The 20,093-nt window shown below is 44.9% G+C and overlaps 1 protein-coding gene across 2 annotated transcripts in view; it reads right to left on the bottom strand.

Moving 5' to 3' along the window:
• The window catches only part of SHC3 (SHC adaptor protein 3), a 305,086-nt gene that overhangs the window by 55,279 nt on the left and 229,714 nt on the right, over positions 1–20,093 (bottom strand). For both annotated transcript variants that reach the window (XM_073021453.1, XM_007969707.3), the window contains 4 exons: positions 14,849–14,912; positions 12,092–12,211; positions 8,173–8,226; positions 3,578–3,629 (listed from right to left, as the gene is read on the bottom strand). In XM_073021453.1, coding sequence (XP_072877554.1) covers positions 3,578–3,629; positions 8,173–8,226; positions 12,092–12,211; positions 14,849–14,912 — 290 coding nt within the window. The remainder of the gene's footprint in view (positions 1–3,577; positions 3,630–8,172; positions 8,227–12,091; positions 12,212–14,848; positions 14,913–20,093) is intronic.

Here is a 20,093-nt window from a genome sequence, read left to right as displayed (position 1 = left end):
TTGGTAGCTACTTTTGTGACCCAAACAGTCCATTTGGAACTGTCTAATATACACATAAGGTTGCAGGGCATGGGAGTCACCTGGTAGTAATGAAAGTTCCAGTGTAAAAAGAAAATGGTATGTTAGAATTCAGCAAAATCTGACTTGTTGGGAATTGCATCCCTACAGGTGCCAGTAGTCATCGCCTAAGGCCTCCTACTGGTCCTGACTTTTAGCTATAATTTACCAACCTTGTGAAACATGGCTCATTTTCCACCCTTATCTCTTTGAGGTGGTGGTGGTGGTGGTGGTGGTAGTGGTGGTGGTGGTGGTGGTGGTGATGGTGGTGGTGGCGCTGGTGGCGGCGCTGGTGGCAGTGCTGGTGGCGGTGGTGGTGGCGGTGGTGGTGGTGGTGCTGGTGGTGGTGGTGGTGGTGCTGGTGGTGGTGCTGGTGGTGGTGGTGGTGGTGACCATCCAACTTAATGACTTGGGTCAGAGACCTTTTGTCCTTTCATTGAATTAACTATAGAAGCCATGGATTCTTGATACCAGAGAGACAAACATAGATTCTCATTAGAATTATTCTAGATTAACCACAAACACATGCAAGAATGTAGAAGCAAGAATCAGTACGGAAAAAGACAAGCAGTAACAGCATCGAGGGACTTGAACCCGTAACTGTAAAATTTTACAGAAGACTTTCCGGGATGCGTTCTGTCCCTGATGGTCTTTAGGGGCTATGCCTGTAGCCACAACACTACAAGGTCAGCTCATACACATAGGCCTAGGAGCCCCTGTGTGGGAACCTGGGCATCTGAGAGCCCAAATAAGAACATTCACACCCAGAATTTCTTGCTGCTCTGCCCAGTGGTAGAGGCCAATCTTCCTAAATTAACCCCTCTCTACATGGCTTAGGGGAGGAAGAAAGAAAATAGAGCAGTTGGGAGAAAGCCCTGCCACTTGCTCCTTCATGGAGGACGTCATCCTGGTAAGAACACTGATGAGATGGAGCAGAACATACTCACAGCTGGGCTGCTGGAGGGATGCAGCTAGACCCACCCTCCCTGCCCACACTGTCATCTGGTAGGCTGGGCCTCTTCATACGTGGTGAAAGGAGGGTTGAGGGATAAAGATGGCTGCAAATTCCTTGACACTCTTTCCTTGAAGAGTACATGTGGCTTCCTTCCCCTTGAGTCTGAGCTGGCTGTGACAGCTTTTTTTTTTGAGATGGAGTCTCACTCTGTCACCAGGCTGGAGTGCAGTGGCATGATCTCGGCTCACTGCAACCTCTGCATCCCAGGTTTAAGTGATTCTCCTGCCTCCACCTCCCAAGTAGCTAGGACTACAGGTGCATGCCACCACACCTGGCTTATTTTTGTATTTTTAGTAGAGATGGGGTTTCACCACGTTGGCCAGGCTGGTCTCGATCTCCTGACCTCATGATCTGCCCACCTCAGCCTCCCAAAGTGTTGGGATTACAAGCATGAGCCACCGCGCCTGGCCAACAGTTGTGACTGGTAAATCTATGGCAGAAGTGAAGCTGAGCCTGGCCTTTCCCAGCACTGGAAGCATCTACTCTGGGTCTCATGGAACCTGGAGCTGCCACATAGAAAGCCCTGCTTCCCAGAGGGCTGAAGGGGCCACGTGGAGAGTCTCTGAGACTCCATGGAGGGGGCTGAGCCTCTAGTCATCTTTGCCAAGGTCCCAGGTGTGGAAGCAAAGCCAATTAGGACCTTCTAGACCAGCCCAGACTCTCTGGCTAAAGACCACTCGGTGACCCCTGTCGATGCCACTTGGGCAGATGAACTGACCAGCTGACACTTGCCTGAATTCCTGACCCACATTCTATTATAATAAAATGGTGGTTGTGAAGCCACTAAGCTTGAAGTAGTTTGTTACAGGCAATAGATTGGTGGAAGTACAGAGTGAGGATCTCCCACTAACTGTCTCAAACAAAGGGCCTGTCTTAGTCAGCCGGGACTGCGGTAACACCACAGGCTGGGTGACTTCAACAACAGACATTTGTTTCTCACAGTTCTGGAGGCTGGAAGGTGCCAGCAGACTTGGTGTCTAGTGAGGGCCCTCTTCCTGGTTTGCAAACGGCGCTTTCTTGCTGTGTCCTCGCATGGGTGGAAAGCGGGTGAGGGAGTTCTCTGAGGTCTCTTTGACAGGAGCACCAAACCCATTCATAAGGCTTCCCCCTCATGACCTAACGACCTCCCAAAGACACCACCTTCGATTGGGACCCTTAATTAATGCAATACCATCATATTGGGGGGTTCTATTTTAACATGTAAATTTGGGGGTGACATGAACATTCAGTCCATAAAAGGGCTCCTGTGTTGGTGGTGTCCTCAAGCACCAAAAATGGTGGCAATCCTTTTCTGCATCACAGGTCTGGCACTTGTCTTCACAATATCACCACATACAAACCTGAGAGAGCCTGATGAGGCAGCCACGGGACACGTGGAATTGATCCTGATTCCCATGTCACTGGACAGGAACTGTATTGTGGGCAGAAAGTACTCTCAGTTTGCCCCCGAGAAACCAAGTCAATGACTCAGGGCTAAACTCCTTCAGGATCTGAACCTAAGCCTTATTTCCCAGCCTTGGTGGTACCTTGGAAACACCTGAAGAGCTTTTAGAAAATGTTGTCTGGGCCCCACTCTCTGAGGCCTGAGCACTGAGATTTCTTTAAGCTCCCCAGGCGGTGGCATGGGGGAAGGTTCTCCATAGAGCCACATCAAGGATCAGTTCACCTGTTCTGTGTGGGCTACCTTAAAAATACGTCCAACATACAGCACTGGAGGGTAAGGCAGCAAAACAGAATATTAGGATCTCATTTGTATGAAAATGTTAAAAAGAGAGTGTATGTATATGGATAAAAATTATGCAAAGTAAACTAGAAAATCTTAGTTGGTGCGCCTGGGGTAGGGGGATCGTGGAAGGAAGTGCTGTTTTGTGCTGTTATTAATTCCATCTATTTCATCGGTGAGTTTTAAATTGCAGCTGTGGTGTGGTGCATCAGTAGCTGCCTGGAATCCCAGGGTAGTGCACCTTGGTCAGTACCACCCACCCCAGCCATGCTACCATCCAATGGGCTTTGGCTTTATAAATGACTCCCCCCATCCAGCCTGTGCCTAAGGACTTAGAAGCTGAAAGGGGTATAAGCAGACAGCACCTGAGCTCGGACACTGGCCTCTAGGGCTGGCAGGGCAGAGTGAAGTAGCTCTGTGTGGCTTACTGGGCACTGGGCACACACCGGGAGCTGAAGCTGGGCAGGAGGATGGGCAGCAGGTGGTCTTCCAGGTGTAACCGAGGCCACTGTCAGAATATGGGCAGGGGCTGTTTGTGTGTAAATCAATTGTACCAAACCAGCTATCTGGATACAGTTGTGTGTTTGGTGGTCAGAGAGGTCCAGTACCTCCTAACTCAGCCAGGCGATCTACAATCCTTGCAAACCTCATTCATCCTTAGTAATACAAGATGGCACTGCTCATTGGTCGGGAGGGGGCTGAGATAATGAGGACCAGTTCGTATAGAATGTGAAGGCTGGCTATACACAAATGAGAGATTATAGGGGTCAAGCACTGCTTACCTCTGCGATTAACAGGATCCTTAGCCACATATGCAACATAGTCAGTTGTGTCCTGTTAAAGAAAAAAGATGTCTATATCACTAATCACAAGTGACAGAACACACAGTGAGGGACACAGGGCACAAACCAGTGAGCTCAGAACGACTCAACCACCAAACAGCTAAAGAATCAAATGCTGCCTAAGAAACAGCCCACAGAAGACTCAAACTATATAATGTGGGTAGCAACCACCCAGAGGGCTCACATTGCAGACTTTGACTCAGCAGGTCTGGGGTAGGGTCTGAGGTCCTGCACTTCTAACCAGCTTCCATGTATACTGAGGCCGCAGTGTCTCAGTATCCCATGGGAGCTGGTTAGAAGTCCACTCACACTTTGAGCAGCAAGGAGAAAAGGCTTGTTCAATCACCCGAGAAGCTTTAAAAACAATGATACCTGCGTCCCAACGTGCAGACAATCCGATTTAATTGGTTTGGATGTGAGGCCTGCGCATTAGTTTTTAGATGCTCCCTAGGTGACTGTAACGTGAACCACAAGTTAAGAACCACTGCTCTCAGCTTTGTCTACACCAGTGGTTGTCCAATTTGAGCTGGTATCAGAATCCCCTGCAGGGCTTGTTAAAATAGAACACTGAGCCATACCCCTGAGTTTCCAATTCGGTAGTAGTTCTGGGGTAAGGACTCAAAATTTGCATTTCTGACAAGTTTCTAGCTGCTGTTGCTCTGGGGGCCACACTTTGAGAACTGCTAGGCTAGAAGAAAACCACAGTGGATGTTCAAAGGCTGATTGCAAATGCCGTCTTCATGGTGGATAAGATATAATGGTTATTTTCTTCTTGGATATAAATAATGATCTTAATACTTTAATATGTTTTAAAAATATGAGCTCTACTGAGAAGTCTCATCCTTCTGTATGAAATGTGAGTTTCTTTGCCTGCCTTCTCACGTAATCAATGCACAGGGGAAATGATAACCTCAAAAGTAGACTAAGGCAACCACGTGCATTTTAATTCATAAACAAATAAGCAGAGGAACCAATAATTATCTCAACTCTTGAAAGCAGAAAAGACTCCTCTGCAAAGCTGATATTTTCAACATTCAAGACTCTGTGGGGCAACTGGTAAAAGTCTACCCCATTTTGGCAGACATTTCCCATATGTTACCGCTTTGAAGGGCTTCACCAGCTTATAGATACACTCCTGATGTTGCCAGTACCGAAAGGCTCTGTTGTGACTTGCTCCACTGTTTTCTCTATGGGCAAAGGAGACATCCCCTTCTCTCTCAACAGTGCCCTACAAAAGCTCTCCAAGGAGAGAGGGATGAGGGAGAGAGTGAGTATGGAGCGGCCATATCACTGTTGTAGGACATCTGCTGTAGGATCAGGTGGGTGGTGCTGGGCACTTCTCCACACCCCATCCCACTGGATCTTACACAGCCCAACAAGACCACACCAGTGTAGAATTCTTCCAGCAGCTCTTGAGATAATGGTGCTGTTTCCCCCGTCATTCTGCAGGGTGTGGCTCAGCTAAGCTGTTTTCTTTTCTGCTCAGGACACTGTTCCCTGGTGTATTCACAGGCTGACTAGGGAAGGGAAATGAAAGATTGTCCACCTGGTCAAGCTGGCTTCTGGTCAGAATCTGAAGTTATTGGCAAAAACAAGGATGACAGCTTGTAATCACAGACACTTCCTGAACTCACGAGACATGAATGTCAGAAGGATCCTTAGCGGGCATTTAAGAGAGCACCAGGGTTTCTCAAGCTAAAATCCACGGAACCCTAGGGTTGGACAGGTGTCTTCTCCAGTGTTTCAGATGTCACCAGCATTTAAAAAAATTTTTATTTTCATTTCCATGATTATCTTAAAAATTAATACAAGAGTATCTGGGATCACTTAGATGACCACTGAGTTATCAAGTTCTGCATACGATCTCAATGCCAGGATTTGCAGCTGGGTTTCCAATATTATGAGTGCTAGGTTTTCAAAGAATTAGAAAGAAAAGGACACAGGGTAGATTCCTCTGCCCACATAAAGCAAATTGACGTTACATTTGTACATGATGTACAACTGAAGTTTTTCCTTGAATAGAAGAAATTAGTGGAAGAATCGAGTCATCCAGGTGCCCATGGTAATGCAGAGACATTGAACTGAAAAAGTTCTGCCCCATGGTGGCCAGGCCAGCATCACATTGAGAATGGAGATTTAGTTTCAGCAAACTTTGTCCATCATAGCAAAGCAATATTACACTGAATGTCATTGGCCTTACAATGTTTACTTGTATTTGACTTTCAAATTTAAGTAGGGCTTAGAGTTAACTAAAAAGTATAAACATAAGAAGTTTATTTTTAATTTATTTTTGCACATATTCAGGTAACAAAATTAGAGTCAGCATTAGTAATGAATACAAGGAATTTTTTTTTTTGCATTCTTACTCTGGCTCAAAGTTGGGTAAAGAGGGAGAATAGAGAGACATAATATGTTCCTGTCTCTCAGATGGTCAATGGCCAAGCTTTTCTGATGCCAGTATTGATCCTTTTCTGGCAGAGCAGGCAAATATATTACCATTCAAAACAATGTTCTTGTCATCAGGAAGCACACTAAGTTCCAAAGACAGAGCTGCAAAGCGCTGTTCTGCATTTATTCTATCCCTGTTCCCACTGCCCAAGAACCCCTGAGCCTGGCCATTGTTCTGCCATTCTTGGGGTGGTCTTTCAACACTGCTAATTACAGTAGATTATAATTACAGCATACCCTTTTTAGAGGGGAATTAATGAAGTTTTCTAGTCTATCTTGCTTGCTAGTTCAAAATACCATTTTCCTAATGGGTAAACTGAGGCACTAAGTCATAAGTGACATGTACACTTAGCAGGAGAACAAGGACTAGAACATAGAATTGTCAGCTTTATTAAAAATGTCTACCAATTATAACGTGCTAAATTCATGGTTACAAATCAATTTGGAATCTAATCTCATGCACAATATAAAATGCATTTGGATTGGTTAAAATGGAAAGTAACTAGGCTTCCTGTTCTGTGTTATGACATTTTATAAACCAGAAAAAAGAAATCACAGAAAATATAACAGGTTGTGGATTACTTTGATTACTAAATGTTTCTAATTTTTTTTAAAAAACAAGAGGTGATAAGGAAATCTGAAAAAAAAAAGTATAGTCCTATGTGCATCCTGAAAATAAAATAGTTTTGACACAAACCAATGTAATTGGCTCCCAACGATCTAGATATGTGTGTTTTCACTCATAATATCAACATTAAGACAGGTTTAAGGCGAGTTCTTGAAGGAAGCTATTAATGCAGATGTATAAGACATCTGCCTTTTATATGTCAAAACTGGGTTATCCACCAAATTTAAGAAACTATGGTTCCAAACATCACAAGGGGCAAGCAATTAGAAAACCACTGCAAATTAGGTAAGAAATAGCTGGACACACACATATAGACAGCATGTGAAGAAATGCACCTTAGGCCAGGTGCAGTGGCTCATGCCTGTAATCTCAGCACTTTGGGAGGCCAAGACAGGTGGATCAGTTAAGCCCAGGGTTTGAGACCAGCCCGGGCAACATGGTGAAACCCTGTCTCTACTAAAAATACAAAAAAACTAGCCAGGCATGGTGGTGCGTGCCTGTAGTCCCAGCTACCTATGAGGCTGAGGTGGGAGGATCACTTGGACCTGGGAGGTCAAGACTGCAGTAAGCTGTGATAGCGCCACTGCATTCCAGCCTGGGCGACAGAGTGAGACCCTATTGGATGAGTTCAATTGGGGAAGACTTCCACTTTCTGAATATGCATCTCAATGAGGACTTTCATCTTACAACAAAATATAAGAAATTATAGGATTAGAGAGAAAGGAAGTTTGTGTGTGGATTCCACTCTGTCCCAGGAGCGGGAGGTGGTTTTCTGAGTTCACCTTCATGACAGTACAGTTTAGATGACATGGACACTCTGAAGCTGAATGCTGACATCCTTTGTAGCATTCCTGCCCAAATGTGGGAAGCAAATTCCCTTATTATTCCGCCTTCTTCATTAAAGATGTGAAGCAAAAATAGAACATTCTCATTCTGTTCTCAAGTCTCCCTCTTTCTCTCTGCAACTCCTTCCTTGTTGGCAAAGCAAACTATTAAAGGCTGCGGTATTACACTGGGAGAGAAAAACGCTGATTTTAAATGCTTATGAATAGAGCAGACTAAGTAAATTTACATTCTTCAGGCAGACTTAAAATATTAATATGGAGGTCAGATAAAAAAAACAAAAAGTAGGGCAAGAGCAGAGTGACAGCGTGAGAAGCCTACGGCAACTCTGGGGCCGGTGGGACTATTTCATCACCTCGTAAGAATGCCAGCGCTTCCAGGATTTTTGACAGCTTTTGGCTAATGAAATGAAAACTAATGGTGGGGTCCTTGTCACAGGTTTCCCCTAAAAAGAAAATGATGGCCAAGAAGACCTTTTATGGAAATCAGGAGGGGGAAATTTGTTGGCATCACAATTCACTTTTTTTACGGTGTCTTCCAAGGCGTATTTTTGAAGCAGGGGTCCCTTCTCAGAAATTCCCAACAAGAGCAAGAGACCAACCCCAAGGGCACTTACCGGGTCTCCCCCAGAGGCGAAGGAGATGGACCGCATGTGGTGATTCGCTATGATCTGCCAGGCCCAAAACAAGAAACGAGATGTGCTGTTATCGCGCTTTCCACATTTTGGAAAAGCAACTGTCTGTTGGCAAGCATTACAAATTGACACGTTTTCCTGAAAATTGGTACCTATATAAAAATAATGATTATAAAAGTAATAGCAATAGATCACCTTTCACAATCTGATGACTGCTGTCCAGCTGCTTTGCCAGAATAGCGTCCGTGAAGCCTCGCTGCAGCCTGTGATGTGGGAACTATCACCATCCCACTTTACAGGTGAGGAGCCAGAACCCAGAGGGGTCAAGTGGCTTGCTCAAATTAAGACAGCTGGTGATTAGCAGAGCTGTGATCTAACACAGGGCGTGTATAGAGCACCCTTAACATAAGTGACTCCATCTTAGAAAAAGACTCCATCTTACATTTCAAGAAGCAACATGCCAACAGGTACCAGAGGTTTGCCTAATGAGTAAAGATGGCACCCAACAAGATAAGGACATAAAAAGGTATATTCTTTTACTATCAGTCCTTACCAGAGGACTCTGGTCATAAAAAGCAGGACTTCACCAGCTTGAAACAGCCTTCTTAACAGACACTGTCTTGCTGTCACTGGTGATGAGCAGCTAGCATCTGCCGATGAAGGCTCTGCCCACATCAAAGACTCTTCCTTGCAAGACATGTTGTCCATCTGGATCAAGCCAGGACACTCTCTTTGTCCACGTCACTTGCCCCAGAATGGTTTATTAACCCCTACTCCTATTTGTTTTTCTCTTGATGTTAAATGTTACTTGGTTTGCTGTGGAATGTCAATCTGTAACATTTATATACTGATTAAGTATACTCTTAAGTATGGTTTGCAATATTGACTGAGCTGGGGAGTGGCTTCAGCCTATGTGCCCACAGCTCTGATACGGAATGAACTCCATGTAGCTCATGGTTTTTATTACTAAAATAGCTTCAGTGAAAGTCTGACCTTGTGGAGAGACACAAATGTGCGTGGGTCTGGTTATGTTTGACCTTGAGTCGCTTATGACAGGGAGGTCCACCCCGAGGCTAGGGTCTTAACAACCATGCCTCTTCCAGAAGGAACCTGTCTCACCCGCACACCAAAACATCTCAACTTATAGATTGTGTTTCCAAAAACACACTGGGGTCTCCGATACAGAAGCCACAGCTAGAATGGGGGGAAATGTGGCCCGTCTTCCATTTTATCCCATTTGTATCATGTGCATATAAATTAGAAAGCCAGCGTCCAAGATTTCACCTTGGCACTGTCCAAAGCACTCTTGTAATTTATCAATGTGAAATCCAGAGCAGACAATCCGTGTTAATTTTAAAATGGGAAATTTCCATTAGCTTTATAAACTGCAGCGTACAGGGGAATTTAGTAGACACTGAGTAAATTAGAAGCTGCCCTAAATTTAAAAAGCGACATAAGTCTTCCACGCTAATTTTATCTTTTAAAAGACAATGTAATGACATTGAAGTAAATTTCTGGGGATGGGAACAGAGCTCGTCTCTATCCCAACATAGCCAAGTTCAGTTCTGCAGAGTCCCCTCGGGCCCCTGTCCTCAGGCAGGCAGTCAGAATTTACATGGCTATAATCACACTTCCCAGGGATTTGTCCAAACATGCTCCTGTGAAACTTGAAATAATTATAATTGAATTATAATAGAAAATAAGATAGTTTTAAATGCCTACTTTGGTTATTGGCACTTACAACACCTCAGGATCTAGAAAACCCTGAATACATAAGTGAATAGAAAATGAGGCTGGCTACACAGGCTGCACCCAAGCCCCAGCTGAGTTAAACTAAAAATAGTGGCCTTTGCAGCTCTCTGGAATCTTCCCTCTGGCGCAAAGGTAGAGGGCTCCTAAGAGAACAATGACGAAATAGCAATCACCAGAAAATGATAAACTATGGCTCCCAAAGTTTTACATTTTTGCTTATTTAATTTTTGCTTATAAGGCAGGTCTAAAACTGAAGTTTGGAAATTAAATTGGAAGCTATGATTTGGAAGAAAAAATGAAAGTCATGTTTGGTCGACATGATGCATGAGCCTTATTCTGTGGTTGTATGTTATCTCTTTGAGTAAAACAGAAATTGAAAACCAGGGTAAGAAAATTAGAGTTAATTGACCTAAATCACATGTTTTGCCCTGAGGGTGTTGCGTCTCATTTCCACTTGGAACTCTGCAGAGGGGAGCGGCTGTTGTCTTGCTGCTGTCTCATCCGATGGAGAAGGAAGTGTCTAGCCAGGCTATTCTCAGTTTGCTACAGCTGGGCTCAGAAGTCAGCTGGAAGGGAGAGTCCGAACCCTGTGTGCTTGCCCCCCACCCAACCTTCACACATTCATCAACCAAACTACCAGTCCCTGGGTGTCCAGAACCTGCTACTTTGCCCCATCCGCCCAAACCAAAGGCAGGAAAACATGAACTGGATACCCGCTTCAGCTGCCATGTTCCAGGACAGAGAGGGCCAGCCCAGTCTCATTCTGCTGCTCTTAGTTTGTTTTCTGTTTTACTGAGGTGGGAGGGGAGTTCAGGGAGAAGTTCCCACAGATTTAAGGAGTCTGAGGACCAAACAAAAGGTCCAGGAGACATAGGAAAGGAACAGCTCCAGGCATGAAGGAGAGTGCAGAGGTGAGCCCAGCCCACAAGCCTTCATGAACAGCTCAGCTTCGGGCCCTGCCAGAGAAAGGCTGAGCCTGATGAATATTCAGAATCCACAATCTCCAGTGCTAGTGAACTAGTCCCTTAGACAAGTTAAGATAAAAAGACACAAGGAATTATCTATCAGTCCTGTGAGGATAACAGGAGGCAGTGAGAAGTGGTATCTAGTTATGTCAACACAAAGCCTGGGTTTTGCTTCCCATTTCTGTGCTAGATCTAGGATTTATTTCAACATCTTGGATAGCAGGTGGAGGATTTAAATGAAGCTGGAGGTGCTGTTCACTAACCTGGGGAATATGGAAGTCAATCAATAGAAATATGTAAAGTAACATAAAGGTCACTGCGGGCATCCCTGGTGACAATGTTGGAATCAGGTATAGTATTATATAGAGAGGTCCCATTTGAGCTCCAGCTCCTACTGCCAGCCCCAAAAGCTGACCCAGAGCAGAGCAAGGAAGGGGAGTCCACACTCCACACCCCCCTGGATACTGGTCAAGCATTTCACCTGCGCCTCATTTGACCTTCAGAAGTGCCTTGTTGGTAGCTAAAATAGCTACTCAAACACCCATTTTTCTAGCTAAAGAAATTAATGATGACTAGATCAGAGAAATCTAAAAGATAGACACTGTGCAGGAATGCAACCATCCTCAATAAAATTAGCCTTAATTAACACTGTGGCTGTGATGTCTCAGTCAGCTCCAAATTCATTCCACTGGCTATTCCATAGACAATACCACTTCTCATTACCCCTACAACAGTATGTACTACAAGATGCTCCAAAACAATGAGCCACTAAAGGAAAAAAAAAATCCCAATTAGACCATGACATGCCATCCACTTCAAAGGTAATAAAATAAAATATAGCCTATAAAACCAATTAAATATGATGCAAAAGAAAAAAATAAGGATAAGGACATTAAGAAGAGACTTTGCACACACATCTTTTTTGTTTGTTTGTTTTTTACATTGCATGTAAACAAATGATTTCATGCATTATCCTCCAAAGAAATAAAAAGTAGAATTAAAGAGAGCCAATTTCATTTATCATTCTCTTGGTGATCCTTCAAAGTGGCCAAAGTTCATACTCTAGTAAAAATTTGACACAAACATATGCTATGTGAGCTCAGTAAAGCTGCAAGGAAGACGCCTGCAAAACACTCATCAGCTGGGGCCGTGGGCGGGAACAGGGGATCTGAGCACCCATGTACCTGTTTGGAGTCTGGAGTTCGCAGGTTCAGACTGGCCGTGGAGATGGTCAGAGAGATGCTCATTCCCGCAAACTGGAGGTTGCTCTTTCCCAAGATGCTGGACAGCATTTTGCTCGGAGGCTGTGAAATTGAAGAGCATTATTTTAACTGTTTCATTTCCATCACAAAGGGTGGGGAAGTAGATGCTTGCCATACCCCCAAACTCTCACTGATTGTTCCTCCCTCCTTAGGCATAGGAAGACAAAATGTGAAATGAATAAGCTGGGAGTGGGGGGATCCAAAGTTAATATGCAGATTTTAGAACATGCAACATGCAAATTATAAACCATGTAATATGCAAATGCTGAGGTGAGAACTCCTGCAGGCAGGCAGAGGCATCAGTCTTCCAGGCCTTTTCTCTGGCCCTGTTGGGAAGTGTCTCATGGGGAAGCCCTTGTGTGTAAACCTGGGGAAAGCCCATTGCATTCTGCAGGCTCAGCAACCTGGTATCATCACACCTACTTCAGAGGAAGAGTCAAACTAACTTAGAGGAGGACTAAAGCAGGCCAGCTCTAGGGGATTACAAGAATCCCAGAGAGCTGCAAGGATGTTTGTGGCCGAAGGGAATGGACCACAAATTTTTTGGCGCACTCTCCCTGGTCAAGGTTCTCATGTACTGCCCTGTTAGAAACCCATGGGCCTAGAACCAGCACAAGGATAGACAGACATGGCCTGGCTGTAACTGGTGCATCCATTACCCTGTCAGAAATGTCCTTACAGGGGACGGACAGCTGTGTTTTGGGGCCAGGGACCTTTTTCCTGGGTACCTGGGTGGGCAAGGCCCTTTGGTACCAACCCATCCTTTCTTTTTGGATTAGAACACTTTCTCTTTTGATATGCTAATTAGTTCCTAACCAGGTGCACACCCTTTTTAATCTCCTGAAGGAACTATTTAAAAACAGAGATGCTGAGGCCCCCCCCATGAGATTCTGGGTAGAGTCAATAAATGGGCATTGTTTCCACCAAGAGAACCATGAGGGTGCCCCAGGATGAGCTGGGACCTGGAAGATGAGATTCCCCTTCTCTGTTCTCAGTCGCTGTCCTAGTTCCTGTAGTGGAGACTCTGGAGCCTTGCTTGGTTCCCCATGGACTGGCCAGAACACAGGCTGGCACATCTGAATCTTCATTCAGAGTTCTCTGCCGGAAACCCAGCTGCCCTGTGGATGCATGAAAGTCCCCAAGACCTGAAGACAGAAACAAGCTTGAGCCTGGGATCAGCAGAGCCACACATGCAGCTGCCCAGATGATCTGGATCAGGAACGTGCAGCCTCGGGGCAGATTCAGAGGTTCTTTGAAGGACGTTTTCGCCACAATTCAGGTTAGGCATAGAAAAGCCTTGATTGTGGATTTTGCTGGGTCTTCACTAGACACTTAGTATAGAAAAGCCTTGATTGTGGATTTTGCTGGGTCTTCACTAGACACTTAACTGAAGAGGTTTTCATGGTTTCTCCTAATCCAGGCTTTTTTTTTCCCTTCTGGCTCAAATATCTTCAGGATGAAAAGTCCTAGTGCAGCGTTTGAACACGCAGCCTGTGGAGCCCAGACCTCTGAGCTTGCTCTCAGACAACATCTACCCACACTGCGGCCTTTCCCCTCCGTGCCACAGTTGTGGTTGTCTGTAATATGGGGATATCCAGTGGTATTCTAGTGCTGGCTTGGCTCAGCTGATGGGAGCCAATTATTAAATTTTTCAGAATTTTATAATCTGATGATTAATCACAGTTGTATTAAAAATGAATGTATGTAAACTTACAGTTTAAATAAATTTTTAAAAAAAAACAGATGACAGGGCCGGGCATGGTGGCTCACGCCTGCAATCCCAACACTTTGGGAGGCCGAGGCAGGTGGATCACAAGGTCAAGAGATCGAGACCATCCTGGCCAATATGGTAAAACCCCATCTCTACTAAAAACACAAAAATTAGCTGGGCATGGTGGCGTGCACCAGTAATCCCAGCTATTTGGGAGGCCGAGCCAGGAGAATCACTTGACCCAGGAGGCAGAGATTTCAGTGAGCCAAGATCACGCCACTGCACTCCAGCCTGGGGGATAGAGCGAGACTCTGTCTCAAAAACAAACAAACAAAAAAACAATAAATGCTCAACACGCATCACTTCCTAATTCTTTTGCTGCATTAACTACTAACTGCTTTCCAAGTTATTGATGCCCACGGTACCTGTATGGTGGAAACATTATGTAACCATGAGCTTCCACATATCTCTTCCCGACTCTGTCTTCGAGGGATATCATTTGGAGAAATTGAAATCAGCCACAGTAGAAGTACTAACATCACAGAAATCAGAAAATGCTACAAACTCTACTTTTCATTCCCCTGCCCAACCTGGAGAGCCGGTTGTTAAACACTTACCAGCACACCACTGGGGATATCTACCTCAGTTGTTGTAATTAAGTGAATTGATGTATTCAAAGTGCTTAAAGGAAAGCCTGACCCTGTTTTAAGTGTCTGCTGTTATAACTGTCTTCAGAGTTTATGCCACAGTGAGTAGCCAGGGTGTCTACTTCCGAGACAGGGACAGCTAACCGTCCTCAACCACATGAGAGAGAAAGCAATCTAAGCCCTTTCTGCTTTTAGAAGTAGCAAGCGCCAGGCCACAGAAAGAGGACAATGAATAATTCTGTGTGACTGAAGATACCGAGTGGCGAAAAAGAGGAAGCAAAGGAGGAGACACAGTTAGACACAGAGCATTGAGGACAGTACCTTTCTCTTCTTGAAGGCTCCCTTGGCACCAGGGACAGCTTCACAGACACGGCTGATGGCTTCCCTTAGGACAGGAAGAAAAAGCCATTTTATCATGTGTCGGTCGGGATTATGGAACCCGGAGATGCTACACTTGCACATCCAAAGAAAGTAACTGCCCGTTTATTTCAGTATAGAAAACAGACCTGCCAATTTGGAAGTCATCCAACTCTTCTTCTAAAACACAAAACTAAACAAAATGCAAACAGGTCATCATAAAACCTCTCCTGGCAATATTCTAGTTCTCTTTGTTGTGGCAGCTGGATGCTAACAGTGTCATCTGTGTCAACGCTACACTTTTTTTTTTTTTTTTTTACATTTTGCTAAGATTCTATTTTAGTAAGTCAGCACCCTAAAACACGCTCTTCCCGACAATGTGATGCTGTCGATCTCCATGACTTTGGTCAGGACATCAGGCCCAAACCTAATCAACCACCTCGATTGATCAAGATCTTTCTTAAGTGAGTCAGAATGTAATTAAAAGAAACGTGGTCATCTGAGTTTTATTCACAGTTTCTGTGGTTAGTGAATCTCACAAAATCAAGAGGGGTTGGAAGGAGAAAAGGAACTGCAGGGTGTATAAAGGAGCCAGCAGTGAGGTGATGTGCAGGGCAGTTCCATGGAACAGCACTGGTGAGGCTGCTGGGACGTGCAGGCATGGTCCTGGTGGAGGAGGCACAGTGCCCTGGTACTGAGTGGCCAGGGGGCATGAGTCCAACACACGGTTCTGCATGGGGGCAGGAGGGTCCCAGAGGGAGAGGAAACAAGACAGGATTGTCGCAGCTGAGGGCTAGGGTGGCAGGAAGGGGATGCTGGAGAGGAAACACAGCTCAATCTCATGACCCAGCCTAAGTGAGAAATGCCTGGGAGGTGGGCAAAGGTGGCTCCAAGTCAGGGGTCCAGAAAAGAGCTGGTGACCCTTCCCACTCACACATGGAAGGGAAAATACTAGTACATAGAAAAAATCAACAGGGACTTGGAGACACAGTGAATGAGAGAAGATAATAGGTCCTCAGAAACATTCTATAAACTTTCTAGGTTCAATACTTCTTCAAATTAATTTCTACCATGTGGACGAAAAATAATCACCATAACGACACAGTGCTTTTAACAGAACTATGTCCATATCAGTTAGGCAACTGACTGTTAGGACAAGCTTTCCATTTGCCACTCAATTCATTGTAGAGAGAAGGGAAGGAAACATTTTTCCTAAAACGCAGATGCCAGGAAAACCGTAGGCAATGAATCATCATGACATGGAAAAAGTGAAGCAAGAAACAAATGTTTTTGATGTTTATGCTTACTTCTATTCATTTTATAATAATATTCTAACTGTGGTTCTATCAAAGTGACCAATCAGGTATTATCTAAAGTACTTTCTAAAAGCTAACTTCTTATTAAAGAAGGTCAAATTGTCTCTTTACAGACCTATATAAACCTATTATGTATATTTTATCTGTTGAATTTTTAGAAAACCAGTTCAGTGAATCTCTGCGTTGTATTTCTTACATTAAAGAGACATACTTAGTTGAGCAAGGCAGCTAAACCTCTGCTGGTTCCAGCAGGGTAGAAAGATATCATATGGGGAAGTGTCTCCCTTTAATCACTCCATAAATATTCCTAATAAGCACCGTATTTATTTTACCATCCACCGACATGGAGTCTAAAAGAAAAAAAATCAGACTCCAAGGACAGTTATCCAAAAAGACACACGGTTCCAAATGTCTCATTTAGTCATCCCCTGGAGCTTGCAACAGGACTCTGCTGCTTCTGTGCTACTTTGGGGGACGGGAGGTAGAAACTATTCATCACCAGTTAGCAGGAATTACAAAACTCTGAAAATAGTTAACATTTCTTTCCAATACCTTTTCACACAGAACGGAGTGCACAGGTCTCAGCGCACATTCGCAGATAGAAGAAGTTCCAAACGTTTCTCAGAGCTCGTGTCCTCAGGGAAAATCCTAAGGATCCCACTTGTGAGCCTTTAGAATCCCCAAAGGAGTTTTCAAATGAAACTGCTTTTTAGAAAAATGTTCTCCTTTCATCACTGGCATAAATTCCTTCCTAATGCTCATACGATAACACGCGTGTGTGGATTCTCATTTCAACCACGCTGATGGTATCTATTTCCGTTTGAAATAGAAATGCAGCATAACTATTAATAACTGCAATATTTAGATGCCTGGAATGAGTTACTTTAACTCCAAAATCTAATTTTAAATGTAACTATTCTCAATTCCCCTTCTCACTGTTTAAGTGCAGTACATTTTGGTAAGCAGTACTGTTTCAATTTGTTCGTTTAGCAATCATTATTTAACTTTATGTAATTCCACTTAATCCCCATTTGAGTCTCAGGTACCAATTTTGCCCTGTTTTTAATCATAGGGATTGCTTCTTAACATTCTGTTCAGTATGACCCTGTTTCTGTGAGCCAAATAATGACCTCAGAATTCGGCTAATATGAAAATGGGACATTTGGCAACCTCCGTGGTCATCTGAAAGTCTCGGAAGCCAGCCCAACCGCCAGATGTGAAACCTCATTGTCGTCATGATTTCACCATCTTCCCTTCAGAACTGGACTTTTTGAAATCATGTAGTAGCATCTTTCTCCCTCCTCATCCATCTCACTACAGCCGATCCCAAGGCCCCACAAAGAATGGTCTATGTGACTGGCATGGATCAACGCACATCAGCAGAGAAAGAGATACCCAAGAAGCAGCATTTGAGTGAGTGGACAGCTACCCAGGAAAAAATTATGTTGGGCTCCTATCTCTTGCCTTATATGCAAATAAATTATAGCTGGGTCACAAATTGAATTCATTTGTAATGAAACGATGATAGTAGTAAAAGAAAACTGGGAAGAATATTTTAAAATTATCTTTTAGTGGACAGATGTTACAAAATCCAGAAGCCATAAAAGAAAAATATTGACACACTCAATAGTGTAAAAAATTATGGACAAGAAAATATGTTACATTTCACAGTCAACAAAGTAATTGTCTTAATAAAAGTCAGCAAGGACACTATCAAAAGCCCAATAGAGGGCAGAGCAAAGGATATGGATAAAGAGTTCTCAGGAAAGGCAATATGCATGGCTCCGAAAAACACAAAAATATACTCAACTTTAATCATAACCAGAATGTAGATTAAAGCCTGCACTGAAATTCTATTTTCATAGCCAAAGATTGAAGCTTTACAGTCCTTTGCAGGAAAGCAGGCACCCTTCTCAGTGCTCTGTAATACCCTCCCACCTCCATATCCTGTGTGAGTTTCTTGCCTCCTCTAAGAACCCTGAAACTCTAAAGTTCCAGCCTCTAAACCTCCCCCTGCTCATCTCCCCTTCTGGCCACTGTGTGACCAGGACCCTGAGTGAGTGTGTGCTGGTACAATAAGAATATCCCACTCCCTCAGTCCTTTCTAATTCAATGTACTCAGTGGGCCCTGCTCCTCCCTGGGCTGGACGGAGCCTTGAATCTAATCCACTCGCCTCCACACAAGAAAAAGTCTTCCATCACTTACGTGTAACCCCATTTATCTATTTTTAGTAATAAACATGTCCAGGCCCAGCAGAACAGTAAAAACCCTGACTTTCATTTAAACCTCTCTTCCTCCCTCCCTAAGGCCTACCTAGGGAACCTCCAGGTGGCCACGGAAGAAAAGGCCTCCTAACCTTCCAGCTGCAGCTCCTGACCCCTTGGTGAGGTAGGGATGACTGCAGGGTGTGGATACAGAGAGGTCAGGGATGGAGAGGTGACACTGACAGCCCCAGTGCTGAGCCCTCTGGCCAGGCTGGTAGTACCTTGCAGGGAAACAGACGACCCCATTGGTGCTCCTGGATGTCCTCCCGCCCCCATGCCCTGTGTAAGTTACTTGTCTCCTTTGAGACTAAATCTCCAGCCTCTAAGCCATGGCGAGCACCTCCCCTCCAGGGCTCCACACAACCCCTCTCCTCTCAGGGACACTTTCCTTTTTTTATTTGAGGACTCCTCCCCAGGAGCAGGGAGGTGCCCATGGGTGAGATGGACAGTGTCTGATCTTCACCCCACATACCCACTCCCTCCCAGCATCCACACCAGTGGGGAGCTCCAGCTTCTTGCTGGTGACATTGCTCCTGTCATCAGCAGAAAGCCGATTGGGCTACATGGGTACCCATCCCTGGAACCAGCACCTTTGCTGGGCTATAGCAGAAGGGCAGTTTCTCCTCAAACACAGCCACTCCTGCTGCATGCTTCTCTGTGTGAGTCAGACATCAGTCCATGGGGCCACCCAGGCCCTGGTGACACGTGTCAAAGTCTTGGTCATCTCCTAAGCCCCTCATTGACTCTGAAGCCAGAAGAACCATTGCCCCTCCTCCATGGGAGGACTGACAGGGCACTAAGGACTTGCTCTTTTCGCCATATAACTTTGGGGTGAGGGTTGGGCAAAGTACAGCAAAATAGATTATCACTCCTCTTTCCAAGCCCTTTGTAGGAGGGCCAGCCCTCCCTTGAACTGCTGGAGTCAACCTATGCCCCATGGACTCCAGGCAAACTTAACCAGAGTCCCATTTTACCCTGCAGTTGCCTCCCACCCTCCTGTGTGAAGGAGCCTCAGGGTCTCTGGGCTCTGAATGCTTCAGCGGCCAGCAGCTCACCCACCTTCCCCACTGGCCACTCATCTCCGAGTACCAGAATTTTACAGATAGATACCACACCCAATTGCTATCTCCGCTTCAGTGTCTTAAAATCATCACAAACTTGATGTTTTCAAACCCAGCCTTAATTTTCCCCATCAAAAATATTTCTCTCCTGTCTTCCCAGGGCAGAAAACAGCACCGCAGTCCACCCGGCAGCTCTCACCCCACCCTTACCAGCCACACACCAAACCTATCACAATCCTGCCTCCATGGGGAAGGTGAGCCAGGCTGTGCTCCCCAGAAGCCTTCAGAGTAGTGGAGCAGACAGGATAACACAGTCACACATGTACTATGAAGGACTGGAATGTGCGATTCTACCTTTCAGAGTAGCAAGAGGCCAGTTACCTGGTCAGCAAATAAGGCTCAATGCCAAAGAAGCAGGTGCTGAAAGAGGCAGTGGAGGAAGATCCTATAAAAATACAAACCAGACCAGGAAGGAGCACAGCAGGACGGTGGACGTGCAGGAGCGCCAGCTGGCTGGGGTCAGGTGTGCAGAATCCTGGGAAACAGGCAGAGTCATGGAGGTTTCTG

The sequence above is a fragment of the Chlorocebus sabaeus genome, chromosome 12 (assembly GCF_047675955.1).
Source record: "Chlorocebus sabaeus isolate Y175 chromosome 12, mChlSab1.0.hap1, whole genome shotgun sequence".
Taxonomy (NCBI): domain Eukaryota; kingdom Metazoa; phylum Chordata; class Mammalia; order Primates; family Cercopithecidae; genus Chlorocebus; species Chlorocebus sabaeus.
The sequence above is the reverse complement of the archived record's forward strand: the minus strand, read 5'-3'. Positions and strand labels throughout refer to the sequence as shown.